A 20,971-nucleotide genomic window follows, 5' to 3' on the forward strand; every position below is an offset into this window, starting at 1 on the left:
TGTCTATGAAAGATGGTTTGGCGATAAGTGGTGGACTCCTCAATTTGCTATGTATTTGTGAGATTAGTTTTCTCAGGGGTTTAGGGTTGATGATAAGGGCTTCAAACCATCCTATTGGACAAAGGAGTTCACCTTTAGTATTATTTTTTATTAGAAAGGATCTAATGTGAGGGATTAAGGTAAGGTCACATGGGCAGGGATTAATTAGGGTATGTATGACATCTGCTTCCAGGAGCTTCCCCGTGGAATTCAAGAGGTTTCTAATTGGCAAGGAGGAGGATTTAATGCGTTTAGAAGAGGACTGCAATAATATTGGAGAGGACGTGCCTAAGATATCTGCTATCGTCAAAATAGGGGAAGGGAAGGGAACTGAGCAATGGAAGGAGTTCAGTCATCTCCAGGCATCTAGTGTTGCTTTAAGAATTGGGAAGTTAGGCATTGGTATGTGTGGGGGAGAATGATGACCTAATAAGGCTGTCCGGAAAGGAGTGACAAGTATGCTTTGTTCTAAGCTTACCCAGGGTTTATCAGTAGAGTAGCGGAGCCAATCAACCACTCTAGCTAAAAGTATAGCTTTTCCATACATTTCTGGATCTGGAAGACCCATTCCGCCTAACTGACCTGGGTGGGCTAAGAGTTTGTATGAAAGTCTGGCCTTTTAGCCATTCCATATGAAGGTTCTAAATTTCTGTTTCAGGGAAGTGTAGAAGGAGCAAGGTATGGGAATTGGAAGAACCTGTTGGAGATATGTTAAGCGTGGTAAAATTAATGAAGTGAGAAGATTCTTACGCCCAAACCAGGATAGCATGGGCGCCCTAGTCTTTAAGTTGTCTATGGCTTTAAAAAGAGAGTTTTTAAGGGGGGTGTAGTTAAGGGCGAAGAGATCTGATATTTGAGAGCTGATTTTAACTCCTAGATAGGTGATGGTTGGGGAAGACCAGTTGAAGGGGGAATTTTTCATCAGCAAGGATTTGGTATGGGTAGATATTCCTAAAGTAAGAATCAGCGATTTGCTAGTATTTATCTTAAAATTTGAGATGGAGCTATACTGTTGTAGGTGCTTTTGTATGTAAGGTAGAGAAGTGGTGGGATTTGTCGTCATGATCATTACATCATCAGCGAACGCCGCTATTTTGTGGTCCCTTCCTCCCAAAGTAATGCCTTTAATATTGTGATCTTTCCTAAATGTGGACAAAAGAGGTTCCATTGCCAGCACAAATAGAAGGGGGGACAGAGGACAGCCCTGACGGGTACCGTTATGTATGTGAAAGGGCAGTGATAGATTACCGTTAACCATTACCAGGGCAGTGGCCTGTGCATACATAGCAAAGATCGCTTGAACAAAGGGACCAGGCAGACCAAAGCCCAACAGAACTTGTCTCAGGTATGTCCAATTGATTCTATCGAACGCTTTTTCTGCGTCGGTGCTAAGTAGAAGTAGAGGAGAGGAAGTGTGTTTGGCATAGCACAATGCATTGATAACTCTCGTCGTGTTATCTTTGCCCTCTCTATTGCGGATAAAGCCTACCTGGTCCCCATGAATCAAAGAAGGAAGGAAGTTTGCCAGACGGTTGGCCAACATTTTAGCTAAAAGTTTGAGATCTATATTTAGGAGGGATATAGGTCTGTAGTTTGCACAGAGTTTGGGGTCCTTCCCTTCTTTGGGGATCAGTGCTATGTGTGCAGTCGTCATATCCCTAGAAAGGGTATTACCTTGGATTGCAGAATTGCATACATTAAGAAGGTGTGGGAGTAGTTGAGTCTTAAAGGTTTTAGAATATGATGAAGGGAGGCCATCAGGGCCAGGACTTTTTCCAAGGGGCAGTTGGGAGAGGGCTACAGATAGTTCTTCGTTTGAAAAGGGAGCTGCTAGCAGGGTTCTCTGAGTATCGGTGAGTGTAGGGAGTGTGTTTGCCTCTAGAAAGGAGGAGATTGAAGATAGATGGTTTTCAGAGGAAGGAGGTGGAGGGATGTTGTAGAGTTCCTCATAGAAGGCTCTAAATTGGTTAGCTATTTGGTTTGAGGAGAAAATGGTTTCCCCATTTGGGGAGCTTAACTGGTGTATATAATTGCTGTCTCTTCTTGCCTTAATTCTATTCATCAGGAACTTGGTAGTCCTATCGCCATGAGCATAAAATTTATGCTGCGAATTAAGATAATATTTAGCGGATTTAGCATCCAGTAAGGCTTTCAGTTCAGCTCTAAGACTAGCAAGCTCCTGACGTTGAGAATCAGCTAAGGAGCGCTTATGTAGGGTCTCAAGTTTTTTTATTTTAATGAGGAGTGAAGCTATATTTTGTTCCCTTAGTTTCTTGGTATATGATCCAATGCTAATGAAGTGTCCCCTTATGAAGGGTTTATGTGCATCCCAAATAGTTTGAGGGGATAAAGAGGGGTTAGCATTCAATTTGAAGTACTCCTCTAGTAGGGAAGATATTTTTGTAATGACTTTGGGGTCTCCTATAATAGATTCGTTTAGACGCCAGTTGAAGCATGAAGTGTTACGTGTAGGGGACGAGACTGTGAGGAATACAGGTGCATGATCGGATATGTGGATAGAGCCGATCTTTGCCGCTGAACAGTGCTGGAGGTGTTCCTTGGATACAAATAAGTAGTCGATACGATGGTATGTGTTATGTACATGTGAAAAAAAGGTGTAGTCTACATCACTGGGATGCAGAGTACGCCAAGAGTCGACTAGGTGTAGGTTCCAGAAAACATCTCTCACCCGTCTCAGTGAGTTCAGTGAGTGAGTTGATTTATGGGAGGATATGTCTAATAAAGGGTCAAGCGCAATGTTAAAGTCGCCTCCCATCACTACAATACCATCTTTAAAGGACTCAATGATTTTATAAATGTAGGAAAACCAAGATGTTTGTTTGGTGTTGGGAGCATACAGATTAACAAATGTGTAGATCTGAGGTCCAATACTCCCTTTCACCAAGAGGTATCTCCCATCAGGATCTTGAGTATGTTCTGAGTATTTGAATGGGATTTTTCTTTTAAAACCGATACTCACACCCCCGGATGCTGAAGAACCACCACCACAATGGAACCAGACAGGGTAATGTGAGAATTCCAAGTTGGGGTAATGGTTGAACCTGAAGTGTGTCTCCTGGAGAAGCAACCCATCCGACCCCTCTTTGCGTAGCATCGCAAAAATCTGGCTTCTCTTAGAAGGAGAGTTAAATCCCCTCACATTATAAGTGGCAATTTGTAGATCAGCCATAGTTGCATGGTGAGAGGGGATCGAGGCGTATAAATGTGTCAGTCCCCCAGGGGAGAGCACTTAAACACACTCATTAACGATACCTAGCTGCATGTCAAAGTTTGCAGGGTGGCGCAGGACACCACTCTCGAAGTCACACCAGTGCGACCAGGTGGTCGGTTGGATTGCAGCAGATAATACTTCCAGTCAGTTAAGCACCACCCTGTCTTCCACAAAGTCCAGTTTCAGTAGCCAAGAGTCTGGTCAACAGAATCCTCACCCTGATCCTCCTTCCTCCCACCATGGAGAGTCTTGGCAAACAAGTGATCCCACACTCGGTTATTCCGAGGAGCTCTTTTCAGCGCCATTCCTTGATTTGGCCCTCTCACCAAGGTGGCTGGAAGAGGGACATGAGGAGATCTTGTGCCCTGATTCCCAAACTCTTGAGCATCCACAGTCACAAGAAGATGACGGTGGGGGACGGAAATTAGTGTTTCACAAGGTGGATGATGATGATGATGATGAAAAACAGTTGCCAATAAGTCAACCGCAATTAGTGTCTCAAGAGGTTGATGATGAGGATGAGACACAGTTGTCAATAACTGAGCTTGTTGTTAGGTCAACAAGTCAGGAGGATGACCAGAGTGAGGAAGTGGAAGAGGAGGTGGTGGACGATGAAATCACTGACCCAACCTGGGAAGGTGGCAAGCCGAGCGAGGACAGCAGAACAGAGGGGGAGGGATCCGCAGCACCGCAACAGGCTGGAAGAGGCAGTGGGGTGGTAAAAGGGAAAAGGCGGACAACACCAAACAGGCTCGCAACTGTTACCCGGAGCACCCCCTTGCGGCAATATTCCTTGCCAAGGGATAGGTGTTCCGCAGTCTGGCGCTTTTTTGAGGACAGTGCGGACGATAAAAGAATTGTCATTTGCAACCTATGCCGTACCAAAATGAGCAGGGGCGTGAACACTAGCAACCTCACCACCATCAGCATGATCCACCACATGGCATCAAAGCACCCTATTAGGTGGGCCGAACGCCTGGGTCCACAATCAGTGTCTGCGGGTCACACCACTGCTTCCTCTTCCCCTGTGTTATGTGCTGGCTAATCCCCTGTCCAAGACACAGGCCCGGATGCCTCCCGCCCGGTATCCAGACATCCTCCCCATGCTGTTCATGAACCATTTCAGTGGTGTTTCTATCAATTTCTGACCTTTTCCTGTGAAACAGACACCCTCCCCTCTTCAGAGCAGGGGGTGCCTGGTTTAATGTTCGGGTTCTCCCATTGACTTCCATTGTGCTCGGGTGCTCTGTAGAGCACCCGAGCATTCCAAAGTGTTCTACTCGAGCACCAGAACACCCGAGCACTTTGGTGCTCGATCAACACTAATCCCTACCGATCATAAAGTCATGGCACATTCTAATGATAGACCATCTTTTTCAGGATGGCAGTCACTGCTTGACTTACTAGTCCCGTGTTTCTAAAAGGAGGCGTGGACCCACCTCCTTTTCTCCAATTCCTGTTGGGCCTAGCTACAGGGCTTGCTCTGTCCCTCCACACAAGCAGTGGCCTGCTTGCTGGCAAGGCCTCTTCTCCTTTGCCCGTAGGGTGCATGTGTGCTACCTTTGGCTTTTAAAGGGGTGGTGCACATGCAACTTAATCTGCTCCAGCCTATGGCTGGCTACCTTGGGGTAGTTAAGGCTCCTTCCTCTGTAGCAGGGTACCCGAGCAGCAGGTTTTATAGCTTGTTAGTAACCTGCAAAGGTGTGCAGTTTATGTTGTCTGCACATGTACTGACTTTCTGCCTGTTTCCTGGATATTACCTGTCCAGTGCCTGACCTGTGCCTGACCTCCATATTGATTATTCGTTGCCTGCCCTGACCTGGAGTTGTTTATGAGATTGTTAGTTGCTAAAATGTAAACTATGCTACCACAAGCAACCAGGGGAAGCTTATGGCCTTCATGCATTGTTGCATTGTGTATCCTAACTTTGAATGCTCATTTTTTAGAAAAGTGTCTATAACACTATAACGCAATAAATTTGGTGCACAGCACAGCAAATGCTCACTTATTTTGGCACTTTTTTGAGTGAATCTCTCCTGTCAGGCTTTTTTTTTTGTATTTTGTTCATGGAAAGTAAATTAATTGGTTTACTTAAATATAGAAAACTACTTCTCTATTGAAAGGTTAATCCTTAAAATTCCTTTTTCCCATTTACTTAGTTTATTTGTATTCTCTTTATGTAATGAACTAGCAAAGCAGTTCAGTATTATAATGTGGGACATCTAAACAAATGTTTTAATACACGCAAGTGAGCCACTAAGAGGCTAGTTAAATAAAGTTGCAGAGAGAACTTAGCCTCTAGGTATAACTGCAACACCCCCAATGCTCCTAGAGCCTAATTTTCATAAATTAAAACCAACATGGGACCAACACAGATGTCTTCAGCTACTAAGCACACATGCAACAGGTCAGCCAGTTTCATAGGTACAAATCTGCTGACAGATGTCTTTAAGGATAGGGCTTCAGTGTTTTACTTTTAGAAAGCCTCTTTTAAGTTTTAATTATGTTTCTTCTTTTTTTTTTTTTTTACACAGCTTGTATCCACAGTAATGATCTACATTTTTACCACCTTCTGCCATTATCTGTTTGAATCTGTTGAGCTCGCATACATTGACAGTTTTGGAATACATTCTTCTTAATGCAAAGGTGTCTGTTGTAGAAGCAACATATGTATTTCACAGTATCTCTCTGATAACAGAAGTATTGCAGTTTTGCAGGCAAAACACTTTTTTAACTACATCATATAACAAGTTATTAATATCACAACTACAATTTACATTTTGTTGAATGTTTTTTAAGTACTAAATAAATATTAATTATCTTGTCTTTGATTTTGATTTATTGACGAACATATTTCTCATGTCTGCACAACCAGGGAATAGTTAATTATGCTCAGAAGTTTATAGAAGTCTAATTAGAATGTGATTTTTGTGTAATCGCCTGTCTTAGATTGATTTGCAAATTGCTACAATATTTAACTAGATATTAAGGACAAACATAAGGGCAGGGATGCAGGGGTTTATATGCTCTTTTCAAGAAAACAGAAGTTTTAAATCAGATATGATTAAATAAAAATTTCTTTCATAAAGAAACTTTCTGACCTAATTATAAAACATAAGTAATTATGGAACCCACCCAGAAAGTTATATTTTTCCATTCCATGATGATAAAAATGCTATGACACCCTAGAAAACGTTAGACCATGGTAGACAAGACTTATTTCACAATGGATTTTTTTTTTAACAACCAATGAAAGTCTGGTGGTTTAACAAATCATGGTGGAGGGTTTGATAGACATTTCCATCTGTATGACACTCGCAGCTGGGGACGAGGAGATTCCTCCTTGCTGGGTGAGGAGATTCATTGTTGCTTACTGATGGTTCTCAAAAAGCCCTGTACTAGGCAGAAATGTCTTGTGTAAATGAGGTAAGAAGGAGGGGGGGGGGTGATCAAATCCTTTTTTAAATATGTTAAAGGCATAAATAAGGTTCAGAAGGGAAATGTTTTTAATACAAACTTCAAGAACATGAGGCACAATCTAAAATAAGTTGGGAGGTAGATCAGGCCCAATATTTTTACACCGAAAGAGTAGTTCAGTAGTAAACACATGTCTATCCTAAGATAAGTAATAAGGGCAGACTAGATGAACCATATAGTTTTTTCATTCAGTCATTCTTCTATGTTTCTATATAATCGTGGCAATAGTGCGCAACTGTAAGTGGCCAGCCTGAAAATACTTCATTAATTCGGTTATCCCATGACAATGCCCAGTTAATACATTTTTAATGTTTTGACTTTATTAAGATAACTTACATTGATGGCAAAGGTAGTGCCTCCTAGTTTTTTCATCACTGCTGACAGCTGTGTCCACCTAGTGAATCAAGTTGTGGTGGATAAGGATACATTCTTCATCTTGGTCTGCTAGCTCTGGCTTCTCATTATTCCAGTCTGGTTATGTTACTTTTCTACTTGATGGAGGAAGCAGATAGTTTCACGCTTCTCCTCTGATATGTAAGAAGAAGCATCACCACACTAGAATAATCCACAGCCATGTGCTGAGGCTATCAGACCAAGATGACTGCCTTATGCCATAGCATGATTCACTATTCAATATTGCTATTGGCAGTGGGAAAAAAGTAGGGGTGCTACTATTGCCACCAATGCAATATTTTTTTTTACATATTTCAGTTGACAAATTACTTTATTATTTTAACATGCTGTTTGTATTTATTAATACTATTTTTCATGGGATAACCCCTTTAAGCAAAGTTGTTATTGTGAGAGTAATTATTTTTAAGCACAGTACTAGTGTAACGGGGAGCTGGCGACGCGCTTCCTCCTTCCTGCGCCGCCAGCGTCATGCCTCTGTGCAGAAGCGAGGACGTGGCCGGCGTCCTCGCCTCCTCAGCGCGGTCGGCGTCCTCCTAGCTGATGTGTGAACTGAGTGCCGATCGTGAGTAATCGGCGCTCAGACAGTTTGGTCTGGACTTGGGTCACGTGACGCTGACCACGTCACGTGACTCACTTGTTCCTGCTATTTAAACAGGCAGCCTGCTGGTCACAGGTTGCCTGCGATTGGTCCAGTTACCCTCACCAGCTTTCTTTATATATTGAGACCTTGCTTGTTTTGACTTCGGCTTTGTTTTTTATTTCGACCTAGCTACCTCCATTTGTATTTGACATGACCTCTTGGCTTCCGACCTCGGCTTTGTTTGTGACCTTTCTATTGTGTTTTTCCCTGTGTACTGCGTGACCTCCTGGTTTTTGACTCTTGCTTCCCTGACTCTGTTCACGGTTTTCCCTTTGCTTTTAGGCCCCTGCACGTATTTAAGCTAGGGACTGCCGTCAAGTTGTACGCTGTCAGATAGGATGGGTCGTGCAAATAGGTAGGGACAGAGGTGCGGGTGGAGTCCTGGGCTGCATTCTTCCTTTCCTTCCGTCACAACTAGTTTTAATTAACTTAATTGACAACCTTGATGGTTCCAGAATTTGGTCTTTCACATCCTTGAGATAGACATCTAGGGTAAAAAAACAAACCTTGTTGGTCTAAGCATACACCTAGGTTAGAAGCGAAAGATGGTAGAATCAATTCACCATTTTCTTGATTTAAAGTGAATCTAAGTGTTTGAAAATGGAAGAATAAATAAAGAAAAGTGTTTCAAAAAGGGTGATCAGCTTTTTTTTAACATTTTTAAAATTTCAATTCCAGCCTGCTGTACATGTGGGAATAATAAACATGCTCACCTGCTTTTCGCTGCTCTGTTCTGGCTCGTTGGCTCCTTTTATGGTATTCCAGTCCCAGTCTGTAAACTTCCAGACAAATGGGGTCACATGTGCCGCTATAGCCAATGACTGGCATTAGTGGTAACGTCTCATCAAGGGACATGTCATTGAGGTCGGTAATTGGTTGCAGCAGTGCATAGAACCCAGTTTGTCTGGAGGTTTACAGATGGGGACCAGAAGACCAGTGAATGGAGCCAGGGAGCTTGAATGGAGGGGTGGGGAGCAGGTGAAGAAAAAAACGCCCTGCAATGGAAATCTTCTAAAACTTGAATTTATTAGCATCTATTAAAATTTACAGCTCCATGAATGACACAGATTAATAGTGGGGAGCAGGTGAGTTTGTTTTTTTCTACAAGTGCAGCAGACAGGGGTTAAAATTCAAAAATAGTAAAAAAAAATAAAAAAGGCTGGTCAACCCCTTTTAAAAACTGATCATTTTTATTCATAGTTATTTTAATGTGATACATTACCAAACTCAAACATCAAAATATCATTTGTCATCATGCAAAATTAAAATACTTATTTACTTTTTATTTCAGTTTACCTCTTGGACTGTTAAGTGAAGCATCATTTGCTTTTTCTCCATCTCCACAGTGGCTTTGGTCAAATGGGAGACATTGATCGCCTGTCCCAGCTACCACTTCAAAATTCTTTGACAGCTCCTTAACATCAGAAAGCGATTTCACTCTATAGATCTTCCTGGTATTGGTATCCGACAAGTACAAAGACTCTGAGGAGGGATCCACGGCCAAATAATATTTATGAGCTGGGCTAGTACTGGAAGAGAGAATATGGTGGATTACAATTTATATTGTATATCTACATAGTTGTGGTTAATTCAGCTGCATGTCATATCTCTTTATAATGCAACTGCAGTTTCTTCTATGTCAGATATGTTTTCATGAGTATTATTAATTCTTCCCTCAGATTACTCAACATGAGATGAAAATACTATGAAAATACTGGTCCAAAACTGCCTCCAGGGTTCCCCTGCTGGTCTCTAATTCCTGGTCCCTCTCAAAACAGGTAATGTGAAAGCTCAGTCGATCACTGGCAGCAATGGTGACCCAGCTCAGCCAGTGATATAGGCTGAGTTGTCATATTTCTATATTTATTGGGACAAGGAAGCAGAGACTGGCAGGGTTCCTTGGAACCATAGGAATAAGAGCAACCGAGATTGGTAAGTTGACTATGATTTATTTTATTGACGCCATTATGAACCTTTTTTTTTATTTTTTTATTGGCTAGACAACCCATTTAATATTGGGGATCCTTGGCTGAGGATCCTTATCTCTTTTTCAGAGAGGAGAGCAGTGTCAGAACAATATCTCTCAACCAGGAGGCCTTCTCCTGTCCTGCAATTTGCAGACAGCCCATTGATTTGAATGGGCATTGTTTAATGCTTAATTTATCCTGTGGTGGAGCAGAAAAATTGAACATTCACTGCTAGATTTCCATCAGTTTGCAGCTGATTGCCTGCGGTTACATGAAGGAGACATTTTGGGATCGGCTTATTGACAAAACTCACTTCTAACAAGATGTGGGGATTGTCCAACTTTTGTAAAAGACTATTCCATTCTCTGCTTATTTCACAGAGAAGAAAGTGCTGACATTTCTTAGTTGAAGTGGTAATGTACAGACCAATATATAACCAAGTTTTAAAATTTGATGCTACTTTACAATCAAATATTATTAGACCTTGATAATATTTTCTATCCTAACCGAGAGAAAATGTTTTAGTAATGTCTAACAAATGTATTTTAGAGATATAACAATTGAATTCTGCAGCTTGAGTGGAAAATAGAGATTTTCACATTCAACCCCAGATCATTGATTGATTGATTGATGTTGTCATGGAGATGGCTCGTTTGCAATTAGAGTGCCTGCTTTACTAGCAAACATTTTAATCTTTCCTAGCAGTGGGGAAAGTGTCAGGTGCATAATAGCTGTTTGGTGTACTTAGTCATTGTTTCACCCTTGGGTTTAAATTTCTAAAATTTTGACAATGCACGTAAACAGTCTGCCGCTATTTATGATGATGAAAATATATGCAAGTGGAACATGGAAAATCACAACAAGCCAAAAGGTCATACATCAAAGCAAGCCAAGTGTTATGGCTTCTTATTAGTACCATAGACTAATACTCTAGAAATTCGAAAGAACCGTCAAGTAACAACTTTTCAAGCCAATGATTACCTCCTATAATGCAAAGATATCTTCAAAACATTGCAGTATCCAGCATAAACTACTTATTTTTTTTAATTTATTTACCAAAGAGCTATTAAACCAGTAAGTCAATAGGTTACAAAAAACAACAGTTAAAACCACGATGGCTTACAGAATCTTTTTTATATTGGACATGGAGAAAGTAGGCCTCAACATAAGTCATTTTCTGGGCCTCAACATAAGTCATTAGCAAAATGAATGATGCTCCTAATTGTACCCATGTCTAATAAGCTGAAGTGTCTACAGCTTCTGTTCATATAATGTTTCAGTTCCATGCTACCTAGATATCTAATGTGCTCATAGACTTCTACTGACCAAACGTATGTCAAACTGGTGTCTTTTTCTCATAGGTTTGACCTGTATAAGTAGGTACTGTACATGCCTTCAATGGCACTGAAACGTGGCTTCGGCGGCACTGTTGAAACAGCTACGTTGAATTCATGCCATACATATGATATAGCAAATATGTGGCCACAGGATGAGAAAGGCGCTCATAGGGTAAATAGGTAAAGATGAAACAGCGTTCTTCAATTTAAGGTGAATATGTGCTGCTCACCTGTTTGGGTTGCACCGATTGGGTGCAACCGTGATTAAGATCCGCTGGATTAGCTAGGTATCAGGTTGGAGCTGCCGTGTCCAAAAGAACCAAGGGTGAGGGCCAAGTCGCCACTTCGTTAATTGCTAGAAATACTGACAGTGCCCGTCACGATCTTTGTGGTCTGGCGAGCTGGTGGACGTGAGGCGCAAATCACAACCGGATTAGACAAGTACGGGTTTATTGAGAGACCAATAAACCCGTACTTGTCTAATCCGGTTGTGATTTGCGCCTCACGTCCACCAGCTCGCCAGACCACAAAGGTCGTGACGGGCACTGTCAGTATACATATGATATAGACAGAGCCTGAACACTGTATACTGTAAGGATCCTGAGCTGATTTGCAATGCTGTGTTGTTGGAGGGCACATTCTATAAATGATTGATTGATAGGAACAAACATGATGGCTTGATCTTATACACATAGCCAGACAAAAAATGGCATTAGATGAAATCCCTTTGTGCCATGAATACTGCTCATGTACACATTTATTAGATTCTTGACTGGATTAGTAATATATTGCATCCGTTGAAAAAAAAAAAATTCTCGTATTGTAAATCAATAGTTACAAATGACTGCACTGGTGATTCACTTACCTGTGTCTCGTGTCCCTGTTTCTGTTATAATAAATCAAGTCCGCAGTAATACAGGAAAAAAGAGAAATAGAAATAATCTTAGTTTACTGCATACAAAGGCACAGCACACAAGTAAAGCAAATAAGCACCTCAGTGATTAAACTAGCATTAGAGGAATATGTCAAAAATGACTCACCCCTAACATTGCATAACGTGTCAAGAATAACTAAATGAATGAATGAACTTCAACACAAAATGTTCCAATAAGTCATCAAATTTGACCACTAGAGTCATTTACTGACATTTATCCTTGTAATCCATGACTATAATAATAAAATAGTCATGTAACCCTAATAGACATCCCTGAGCTATGTCTATTAAGCTCATCTTGTCAATGTTAGGGGTATACTATATCTTCTTATAGAGAGTGCCTAAATAGCATGAGGAGCTTTATAGGCCACGCAATGCTCCTCTGAAATTCTGGGAAGAGGGTATGCTAATGAGCTCTTAGCAAGCTCTGCCTCTAATGCCAGAGCATGACTTGGATAATAGGCCAGCACCTCATCTGCAGACAGTTGTTTTGGGGTGCTTGCCCCTCATCACTGCAGAGCAGAGAGTACTGGCTTCACTGGGTGAGAGGCTACGTCAGGATAACCATGACTTTTTATGTATTTCTACTAAATGTCAAACTGCAAAATTGCATGAAGGTGCACATGAGTATGAAGGGCTAAGGGCTCTTTCACACTTGCGTTGTCCGGATCCGGCATGTACTCCACTTGCCGGAATTACACTCCGGATCCGGAAAAACGCAAGTGTACTGAAAGCATTTGAAGACGGAACCGTCAGTTCAGTGTTACTATGGCACCCAGGACGCTATTAAAGTCCTGGTTGCCATAGTAGGAGCGGGGAGCGGGGGAGCGGTATACTTACAGTCCGTGCGGCTCCCGGGGCGCTCCAGAATGACGTCAGAGCGCCCCATGCGCATGGATGACGTGTCCAATGCGATTACATGATCCATGCGCTTGGGGCGCTCTGACGTCACTCTGGAGCGCCTGGGGAGCCGCACGGACGGTAAGTATACTGCTCCCCCGATCCCCACTACACTTTACCATGGCAACCAGGACTTTAGCGTCCCGGCAGCCATGGTAACCATTCAGAAAAAGCTAAATGTTGGCTCCGGCAATGCGCCGAAACGACGTTTAGCTTAAGGCCCGATCCGGATCAATGCCTTTCAATGGGCATTAATTCCGGATCCGGCATTGCGGCAAGTGTTCCGGATTTTTGGCCGGAGCAAAAAGCGCAGCATGCTGCGGTATTTTCTCCGGCCAAAAAACGTTCCGTTCCGGAACTGAAGACATCCTGATGCATCCTGAACGGATTTCACTCCATTCAGAATGCATGGGGATAATCCTGATCAGGATTCTTCCGGCATAGAGCCCCGACGACGGAACTCTATGCCGGAACACAAGAACGCAGGTGTGAAAGAGCCCTAAGTCAGAAAATATTTGGGTATTGGGATATAATATGGCTCTTTTTTATAATTCATATTTTATTTGTGTTTGTCAAAAGTGTAAAAGTAGCCCTGGCAGCATAAGGGTTAAAAAGAGAACCCCATGTAATTGACAACTGGGCCTCATGAATTAACAAATTTCTAATAACAATGTGCGAGTGTAACCAATCAGATTCAGGGTTATTAACCGAATACATTTTAAAACAAACTAAGGTTTCCGACTGGCACTTTTCTTATAGTATATATATATATATATATAGTTATATATATAGCAAATGTTTAATCTGTGCCAAAAAAAAGATCTAGAGTCACATTACTGAACCTTTTGGAACCTTAACAGTTTATTTCCTTGCTAGGATATGATCACTTCTGGCACCACCATCAAGTAAGTCCCATGACCAATGTAAAAAATGAAAATTAGACATCATGACATCATATAGTACATGACAATCTCATTCTAACAAAGCCAGAACCAGCCCTGTACCTCATATGGATCCAGATATCTCCCAATTCCTTGCTCTGCTAGATTTATATCAAGCTGGCAGCTCAAGGGGGGTGTCTTTTCAGCTGAAGCTAAGGGGGCGTGTCTCAGCTCTCCCTATCACAGCTCAGGAGGCAGTTAAAGGATGAAACTGAGCATGTGCGGCCTTCTCAGTGAGCAGGTCAAAGAAATAAGAAGAAAAAAACTGCAGGTGGCGCCATACAGTACATTTTATTGAGTAGCTCAGTGGCTATGTTAAATTTTTAATTAAGTGCAATTACAAAAGTATTCAGATCCAGGTGCTGGTTTGAAAATTGTAGAATATTTTTCGCGGGGCAACCCCTTTAACAGAGAAAAAGAATAAAGGTCTGACTTTGTTCTTTGTAGATTTCTAGTTCATATATAAAAAAGCAAAGCCTAAAAATGGCATCAGACTGCATTACACTAAGCGCACTTCAGCTCTCAATAAGGGTGTAATCACAATTTACAGAATCTGCTGCATGGGTCAAGAAAGCTTTTATTCATAAATCAACCTTCCAGCACCTTAAATAGGTTGCTATTGAGAGGATATGCATTCACTTTTAATTGTTGGAGGTACAACACCTGGGACTCTCGTCAATCCTGAGGATGAAAGTGCGCTGTAGCCCCATCGAGTTTATGCTTCAGGGAAAACAGTGAAGGACTTAGCTCTAAATCAGTACAGGAGCCCATTCATTTTAAAAATGGACCCACCCCGTGATCATGGGGGTCTTAGAAATGTACAATCCTCTTTTGAGATGGACATAAGTTTTTAATGCTGTAAATTTTAACAGTTCCAGGTCAATGACCCCAAATGATATTAAAAATGGTAAAGCACTTTAATCATGTGGAAGTCTTTTTTAAGCTTCTAACTGAAGAAATTCCTTGTGAGAAGAAATATTTGAGAATAACCTTTTTCAGTATCATAATGAAAAAAATATTCCAAGTATGCTTACTAATGCAGCCCAATTCCACTTAGTTTTCATGGGTGTATCAATAACAGTACTAATACAAAGGCAATATACTGACATACCATTGATTACTTTCTACTCTGCTGTATACAGTGCTAGAAATGATAATTTTAATTCTTTTGACACTTACGAGTAGCCCCAGGATATACTTTCTGCATTTAACATCTTGTTTTGAAGGTGCTCTGCAAATCATTTTAAATTAGTGCTACAAGAACCCTAGCAGTGTCTCGTCATTAACAAATAATTGCATTGCTAAGTACAAGTTCAGATTCATTTACTTATTTATAGGAAAACAATCTCAAGGCTACATGAAATGTAATCTCATGTTGCCGTTTGTTCTACTTGAGAAAGTACAGTGTATCCACGTGAGTTTTTATGAAAATTCTTTATCACCAGAGGCGGAAGTCTGATTGAGTTGGGTAATGTTGAGCACATAAAATTAGGTACTGTAAAAATGCTAATATCGTAAATGAACCGTTCATGCATTAATAGAAAATTGGAAATATTGTGTTTCATGCTAGGATTACTTTGACTACTTGGGTTGAGGATAGTAGCAAAATCACTGTACAGTTTACGCTTTTATTTCTTGTACACAGAAATGCCATGGAATTGAAAGGACTTTTTATCAACTTCTTTTTATCCTGTTGAATACTCTGCTAATAGCTGCAGGGGCAGAGGCAGCCAGCATATGGGCTCCTTTATTGCCAATAGCTCATCATACTCTATGTCTCTCTGACAATCCACTAGTTACTATGAGCCATGAAACTCATCGATTCAGTCCATTACATACAATCTAATAAACAGTAAGCTGATGCTTTTAGGTTGGCAGTGGGCCCCTCTTCCAACTGGGCCCCTGTTCAGATGCATAGGTTGCACATATGGTACTGTATGTCCGCCCCTGAATGGCTGATCAAGAAGGTCTTGGTAACCTCTGAAATCTGAGAATTATTATCTCCTGGAAAGCAGCACATTTTATGGGTTATTACATATTCACTTGGTTTTATTTTCACGTAAAGGGAACATCATGTCTAAATGATGACTTTAGGCAATAAGCAGATCGGCTCAGGTCCAGCAGATGTATTCTCCTGTTATTTCCAGGGGAAGGTTTAAGGGTCAGTGCAGGAGAAATGTAGTATGACATGCTGCCCATTTAAATTAATTGGCAAACAGGCAATCATAAGTGGATCTGGTGACCCTGAAGACCACTCAAATATGTGGGCCCGCAGAAAGCGGGTGGCCGCCATTGCCCCCTGGCAATCACACCCCCCCAGTAGCAACATCACTTTCATATGCATCTGGGTTCTCTGTATGCGTATACAGGGAATACAGTGGAGAAGCTGGGGAGCCATTCATTCTCATACTAACAATGTGACGGAGGTCAGAGTTTAATGGTGTGACGAGGATGGAACTAGGGGCTCCTAGATGAATGCTTATATGGCAGCGATGAGTGTAAAGGCTATATTGCACAGCCTGATTTAACAGACAATTATCAGGAAGGAAACGTTACCTCCTGGCAATCGCCTACTCGTCAGCGGGGGAACCACTGCTATTACATGCAGCGATCTCCTCCTCAGTATAGGGAGGAGTGATCGTTATACCATCGCTCTTCCCTATTCTGAATCATTGTTTGCTGGCAGCAGATTGTGATTAGACACCACGATCTGCCACCTGCAAATGATGATTTTGTAAATGGTCAAAAGATTTGGATTGCCCAATGATCAAGCGTTTGCTTGTTCATCGGGCAATTGGCAGCAGTATTAGGCCTCATGCACACGGCCGTTGTTTTGGTCTGCATCCGAGCCGCAATTTTTGCAGCTCGAATGCAGACCCATTCACTTCAATGGGGCTGCAAAAGATGCCGTGTGCTGTCCGCATCCGTTGCTCCGTTCCGTGGCCCCGCAAAAAAAATATAACCTTTCCTATTCTTGTCCGTTTTGCGGACAAGAATAAGCAGTTATATCAATGGCTGTCCGTGCCGTTCCGCAAATTGCGGAACGCACACGGCGCCATCCGTGTTTTGCGGATCCGCAATTTGCAGACCGCAAAACACACAACGGTCGTGTGCATGTAGCCTTAGACTGCCAGATGATGGCTAACGAGCGGTACTACGAACACTCGTTAATAATCATCTGCCGGAAAACCTTCAGGCGTAATTCAGGCTTTACAGTGCACTGGCTATCCATTCTGCCTAACAGATGGCGGTTCAAAAGCAAGTGTCCTCTTTTTCTGATATTCTTCAGCTCTTATAGAAATAAGAATTTGTGAGGTCTGGACAGGATCTGTAGTGAAGTGTAGTGAAAGCACTTGTCCTGCATATCTTCTTACCTCCAGCCCCAAAATTTCATATCAAATGGCCATGTGATAACTATACAGGCGGCAGGCTTGTAAGGAGTACAGGTAGATGTAAAAAAACTTACTCCGACAACTGAGTAAAGCCTCATTCACACGTCTGTGGAACACTGTCCGTGAGATACCGGACTGGCACCCTGCTTAGTGCAGGAGCGCACAACGTCATTGGTTGATATGACGCCGTGCATTTTGTGCCGCCGCCGCAGTACAGTAATGCACTCGTATGATCTATATGGGATGTATTACTGTACAGCAGCAGCGGCATGAAGCGCACAGCGTCATAGCAACCAATGACGCAGTGCGCTCATGCACTAAGCATGATACCAGTCCTGCATTTCACGGACCGTGTTCCACTTGAACTTCTCCTCCTTTGTAGCAGGCTTTGTCTTCCCCTATTATCTCTAGCTGGGAACTGGCTCCCTCTGCTGGAATGGAATGATGACAAGTCTCTATGTCCCAGCTCTGCAACAGCTCCTCCTGACACTACAGGCTCGTCACAAGAGAGACAACTGTAACGAGTCCTGGACCTATATGTACCATCACATGGTCAGGATAGGGTTCCATCTAGAAAGCTTCTGTCCAACTCATATGATTTGCTGACAGTATACACAAACTTTGAAACGCTCAGAAAATACAGTAGACAATCATATTATTTTCAATTATCAATGAATAAGCTATATTTTCTAGAAACTACTTCCTGAACTTGCTTCCTTTTGCACACAACATCGCTTCATTTAAATTATACTCGATTTTCAAAGATTAAAAACTATTAGATCAGAAGAAAGCAGAATGTTCACATTGATGTTTTAAAACAGGAATCGGCGCTTTGCACGAGTAACACATTATGAGAACCTACCGCTTCATCTACAGCAATGAGAATAAGGCAATTGTCTGCCGCTATCAGCATAAAGCACTTGGTGACTGTCACCTGCTACTGCCATAAATGGTAATATCTTGGATATTTTCCAGCCTTCAGTTTATGGTCCTAATTTCTCTTGTTCTTTGCAAGCCTCCTGAGAACTGGAATCTGCCCACATGAGGTTCCAGAGCTCTCTATTATTAATATACACTCAATATAAGGCAACAATACCACATCAAAGAAACACATAGCCCTCTACTGCTACATATTAACTGTTTCATCCCCACACATTGATAGAGGTAACAAAGGTACAATCTTTATTATTAGTATTATTAGTATTATTATTACCGAAGCTCTAAAATGCTTATGACATTTCCAGATGGGTGTATCCGTCTTACAAAGTTGAAATCGCCAATGTAGATGCTCCCATCGGGTCCAGTTGCCATAGCAACAGGAGCAAAGAGCTTGTTGTTATGTACTGGTCCATTGCAGGAGGAGCAGGAGAGGGTTCTCTGCAGACCATTTCCCATCAGTGTAGAAATCACAGGAGGCTGCTGTGATATGAATATATTTTCTCCATCTCCTTTGTGCAATATACCTAATAAGAAAAAAGAAATTTGGACATTAAATAATAGTACAACTTCTCAATACAGTAAGATATATATATATATATATATACACACACACATACTGTAAATATAAAATTAGCTCTGTAACAGTAGGCAAAATTGGATCAAATGCAGTCAGGTCATGGTCTTGCCTGGCCTTTTATTTTGGTTGCACATATTATATCGGGGGAGATTTATCAAGATAAGCACTTTCTGCTCCGGTCTTGATATCCCTTGCTCTGGGATACACATACATCTTGTCATAAATTACGTGCATCCTCTGGCAGTCCGTGCGTCTTAACAGAAATCTACCCAAAAAAAAAAAATCCCAGCAGACGGTCTTCGTCTTCAAAACATCTCTTTCTTTATTTCATCAATACAGATACATATTGAGGACGCGTATCGGCCCCGTGCAGCCTTCATCAGCTTATTTTTTGGCTATATTTCCATTGGAGTGATTCCTTTCCCGTGCCAACGAACTGGAAGTCAGGTGCTGACCATTTTTTCAATTTTACAGAAATCTACGACAGCTCAGAGCTGCCATAGATTGCTGGCTTCATTTGTGGCAGAAAACTAGCATAAATGAAGATAAATTTGCCAGGCCTCTGCCCATGCTGCCTTCCCATTATTTTTGGGAAAGTGGCAAGGGCGATGTAAAACTGATAGCAGCTGGTTTACATTTAGGCTGGCGCTGGATATGCCAAAGTTATGTAAAGGTTGGCGGATCCACCCCCAGATATAGGGGTTATGACCTCCATTGTATTTACTTTTGTATTGCAGCCATGTTAGCATGCACCTGTACTTTACGTACTTCATATTGTTTGGAGGTGCTGGTCTAACTTTGCACTGTTTAGACATCTAGACTATATATGCCAAACTTATCACAGTGGTTTATGCTGTATGATAAATTTAGTGCATCTCCAGACACTTATGTTTAACTTTTTGCCAGTTCTTAAGGGGACATTTATCAAGACTGGTGTTCCCATACACCAGTCTTGATCCCCTATGTGGTGGAGTGAGATGCCCTTAATTCATTAAGAGGCAGATGCCTCTTTATAAATTAGGTGCATCTCTGCCTCTCTGTATGCCATAAATTTAAATCTATGCCAGCTAAAGTCTGACATAGACTTGAACTATATCATACGCCAGTTTCTGGCATAATGTATCGTGAATCCAGGCAGCCTTGGGACCCTTCGCCCCCGCTTCTCACCACTTTAGAAAAGTGTCTAGAAGCTCAAAAAGTTGCAAATTATGGCACATATATGCCATGCACGATTATTTGAGACTTTTTTTTACATCACAATAATGGCATGATAGCCTTAATAAATGCACCCCATGGTTTCTTTTTCACACAGAAATTTTAGGGTGTGATGCATTTTAAACTTTGCCCCTTCCCTCAAATCCAGACCTCTTTACAGCCCTTCTATAGCAAGTCAGAAAAAGTGACTTAGGGACACATTTATTAAGACTGACGTTTTAGACGCTGGTCTTAATAAAGCCCTAAGCTGGCAGTGGTTACGCAGAAGCTATGAAGAGGTACAGGCCTCTCCATAACTTCGGCACATCCAGCCCCAGTCTACATGTAAGACAGCTTGTTTAGACCATTTACTATGCCTAAAACAGGCACAGAAAATTATAGCTGGCCTGTCCCCTTTCCCGCCCCCACACCATGCCCACAATTTTAGATCTGGCGCGAGCGGGGCGAAGTCGCAGATAGAAGCGCAAATAAACGTTGAGCCGCCATGTGTGCCTGAATTGCGACAATTTTAGCAGTATTTCAGAATAGCAAATGACCCCCTTAGTGTCTCAGTATAAGGTCTGTCGATGATAGTAAATCTGTCCGGCCTTTGTAGAACATACCACCTGTTAAGCTCCGTCCACTTTTCTCGCCTCTTTTCAAAAGTACCATAATTTGCAAGTTTTTTTAATGCCACAGTGCCGTAAAGCTGTGGATATATGGCTCTCAAGGCATGTATGGCAGTTTTTTTGAGGAAATTGAGCCAGAATTACAGCACATTTGGCTTAGTAAATCTGATCCAATATGTTTTCTGCATAGAACAATGGTATACATGGCCACGTGACTTGCATTGGACGTAAGGTACCCAACTTTAGGTTTGTCCCTTCTACATGCTTTTTTGCGTATCTATGCAGGGTGCTGACACTTAATAAGCAAATATGGGAAATCAGCATGAAATCTACTACAATCTTATCTCCTATCAGAGGAA

At 41.8% G+C, this 20,971-nt stretch overlaps 1 protein-coding gene across 1 annotated transcript in view; it reads right to left on the reverse strand.

The window, feature by feature from the left end:
* Positions 1–20,971, reverse strand: part of TENM1 (teneurin transmembrane protein 1) — an 840,365-nt gene that overhangs the window by 120,334 nt on the left and 699,060 nt on the right. Inside the window, 3 exon segments of the mRNA XM_040405386.1 lie at positions 9,099–9,331; positions 11,972–11,992; positions 18,487–18,736. Coding sequence (XP_040261320.1) covers positions 9,099–9,331; positions 11,972–11,992; positions 18,487–18,736 — 504 coding nt within the window.

Source organism: Bufo bufo, chromosome 8, assembly GCF_905171765.1.
Source record: "Bufo bufo chromosome 8, aBufBuf1.1, whole genome shotgun sequence".
NCBI classification, from domain to species: domain Eukaryota; kingdom Metazoa; phylum Chordata; class Amphibia; order Anura; family Bufonidae; genus Bufo; species Bufo bufo.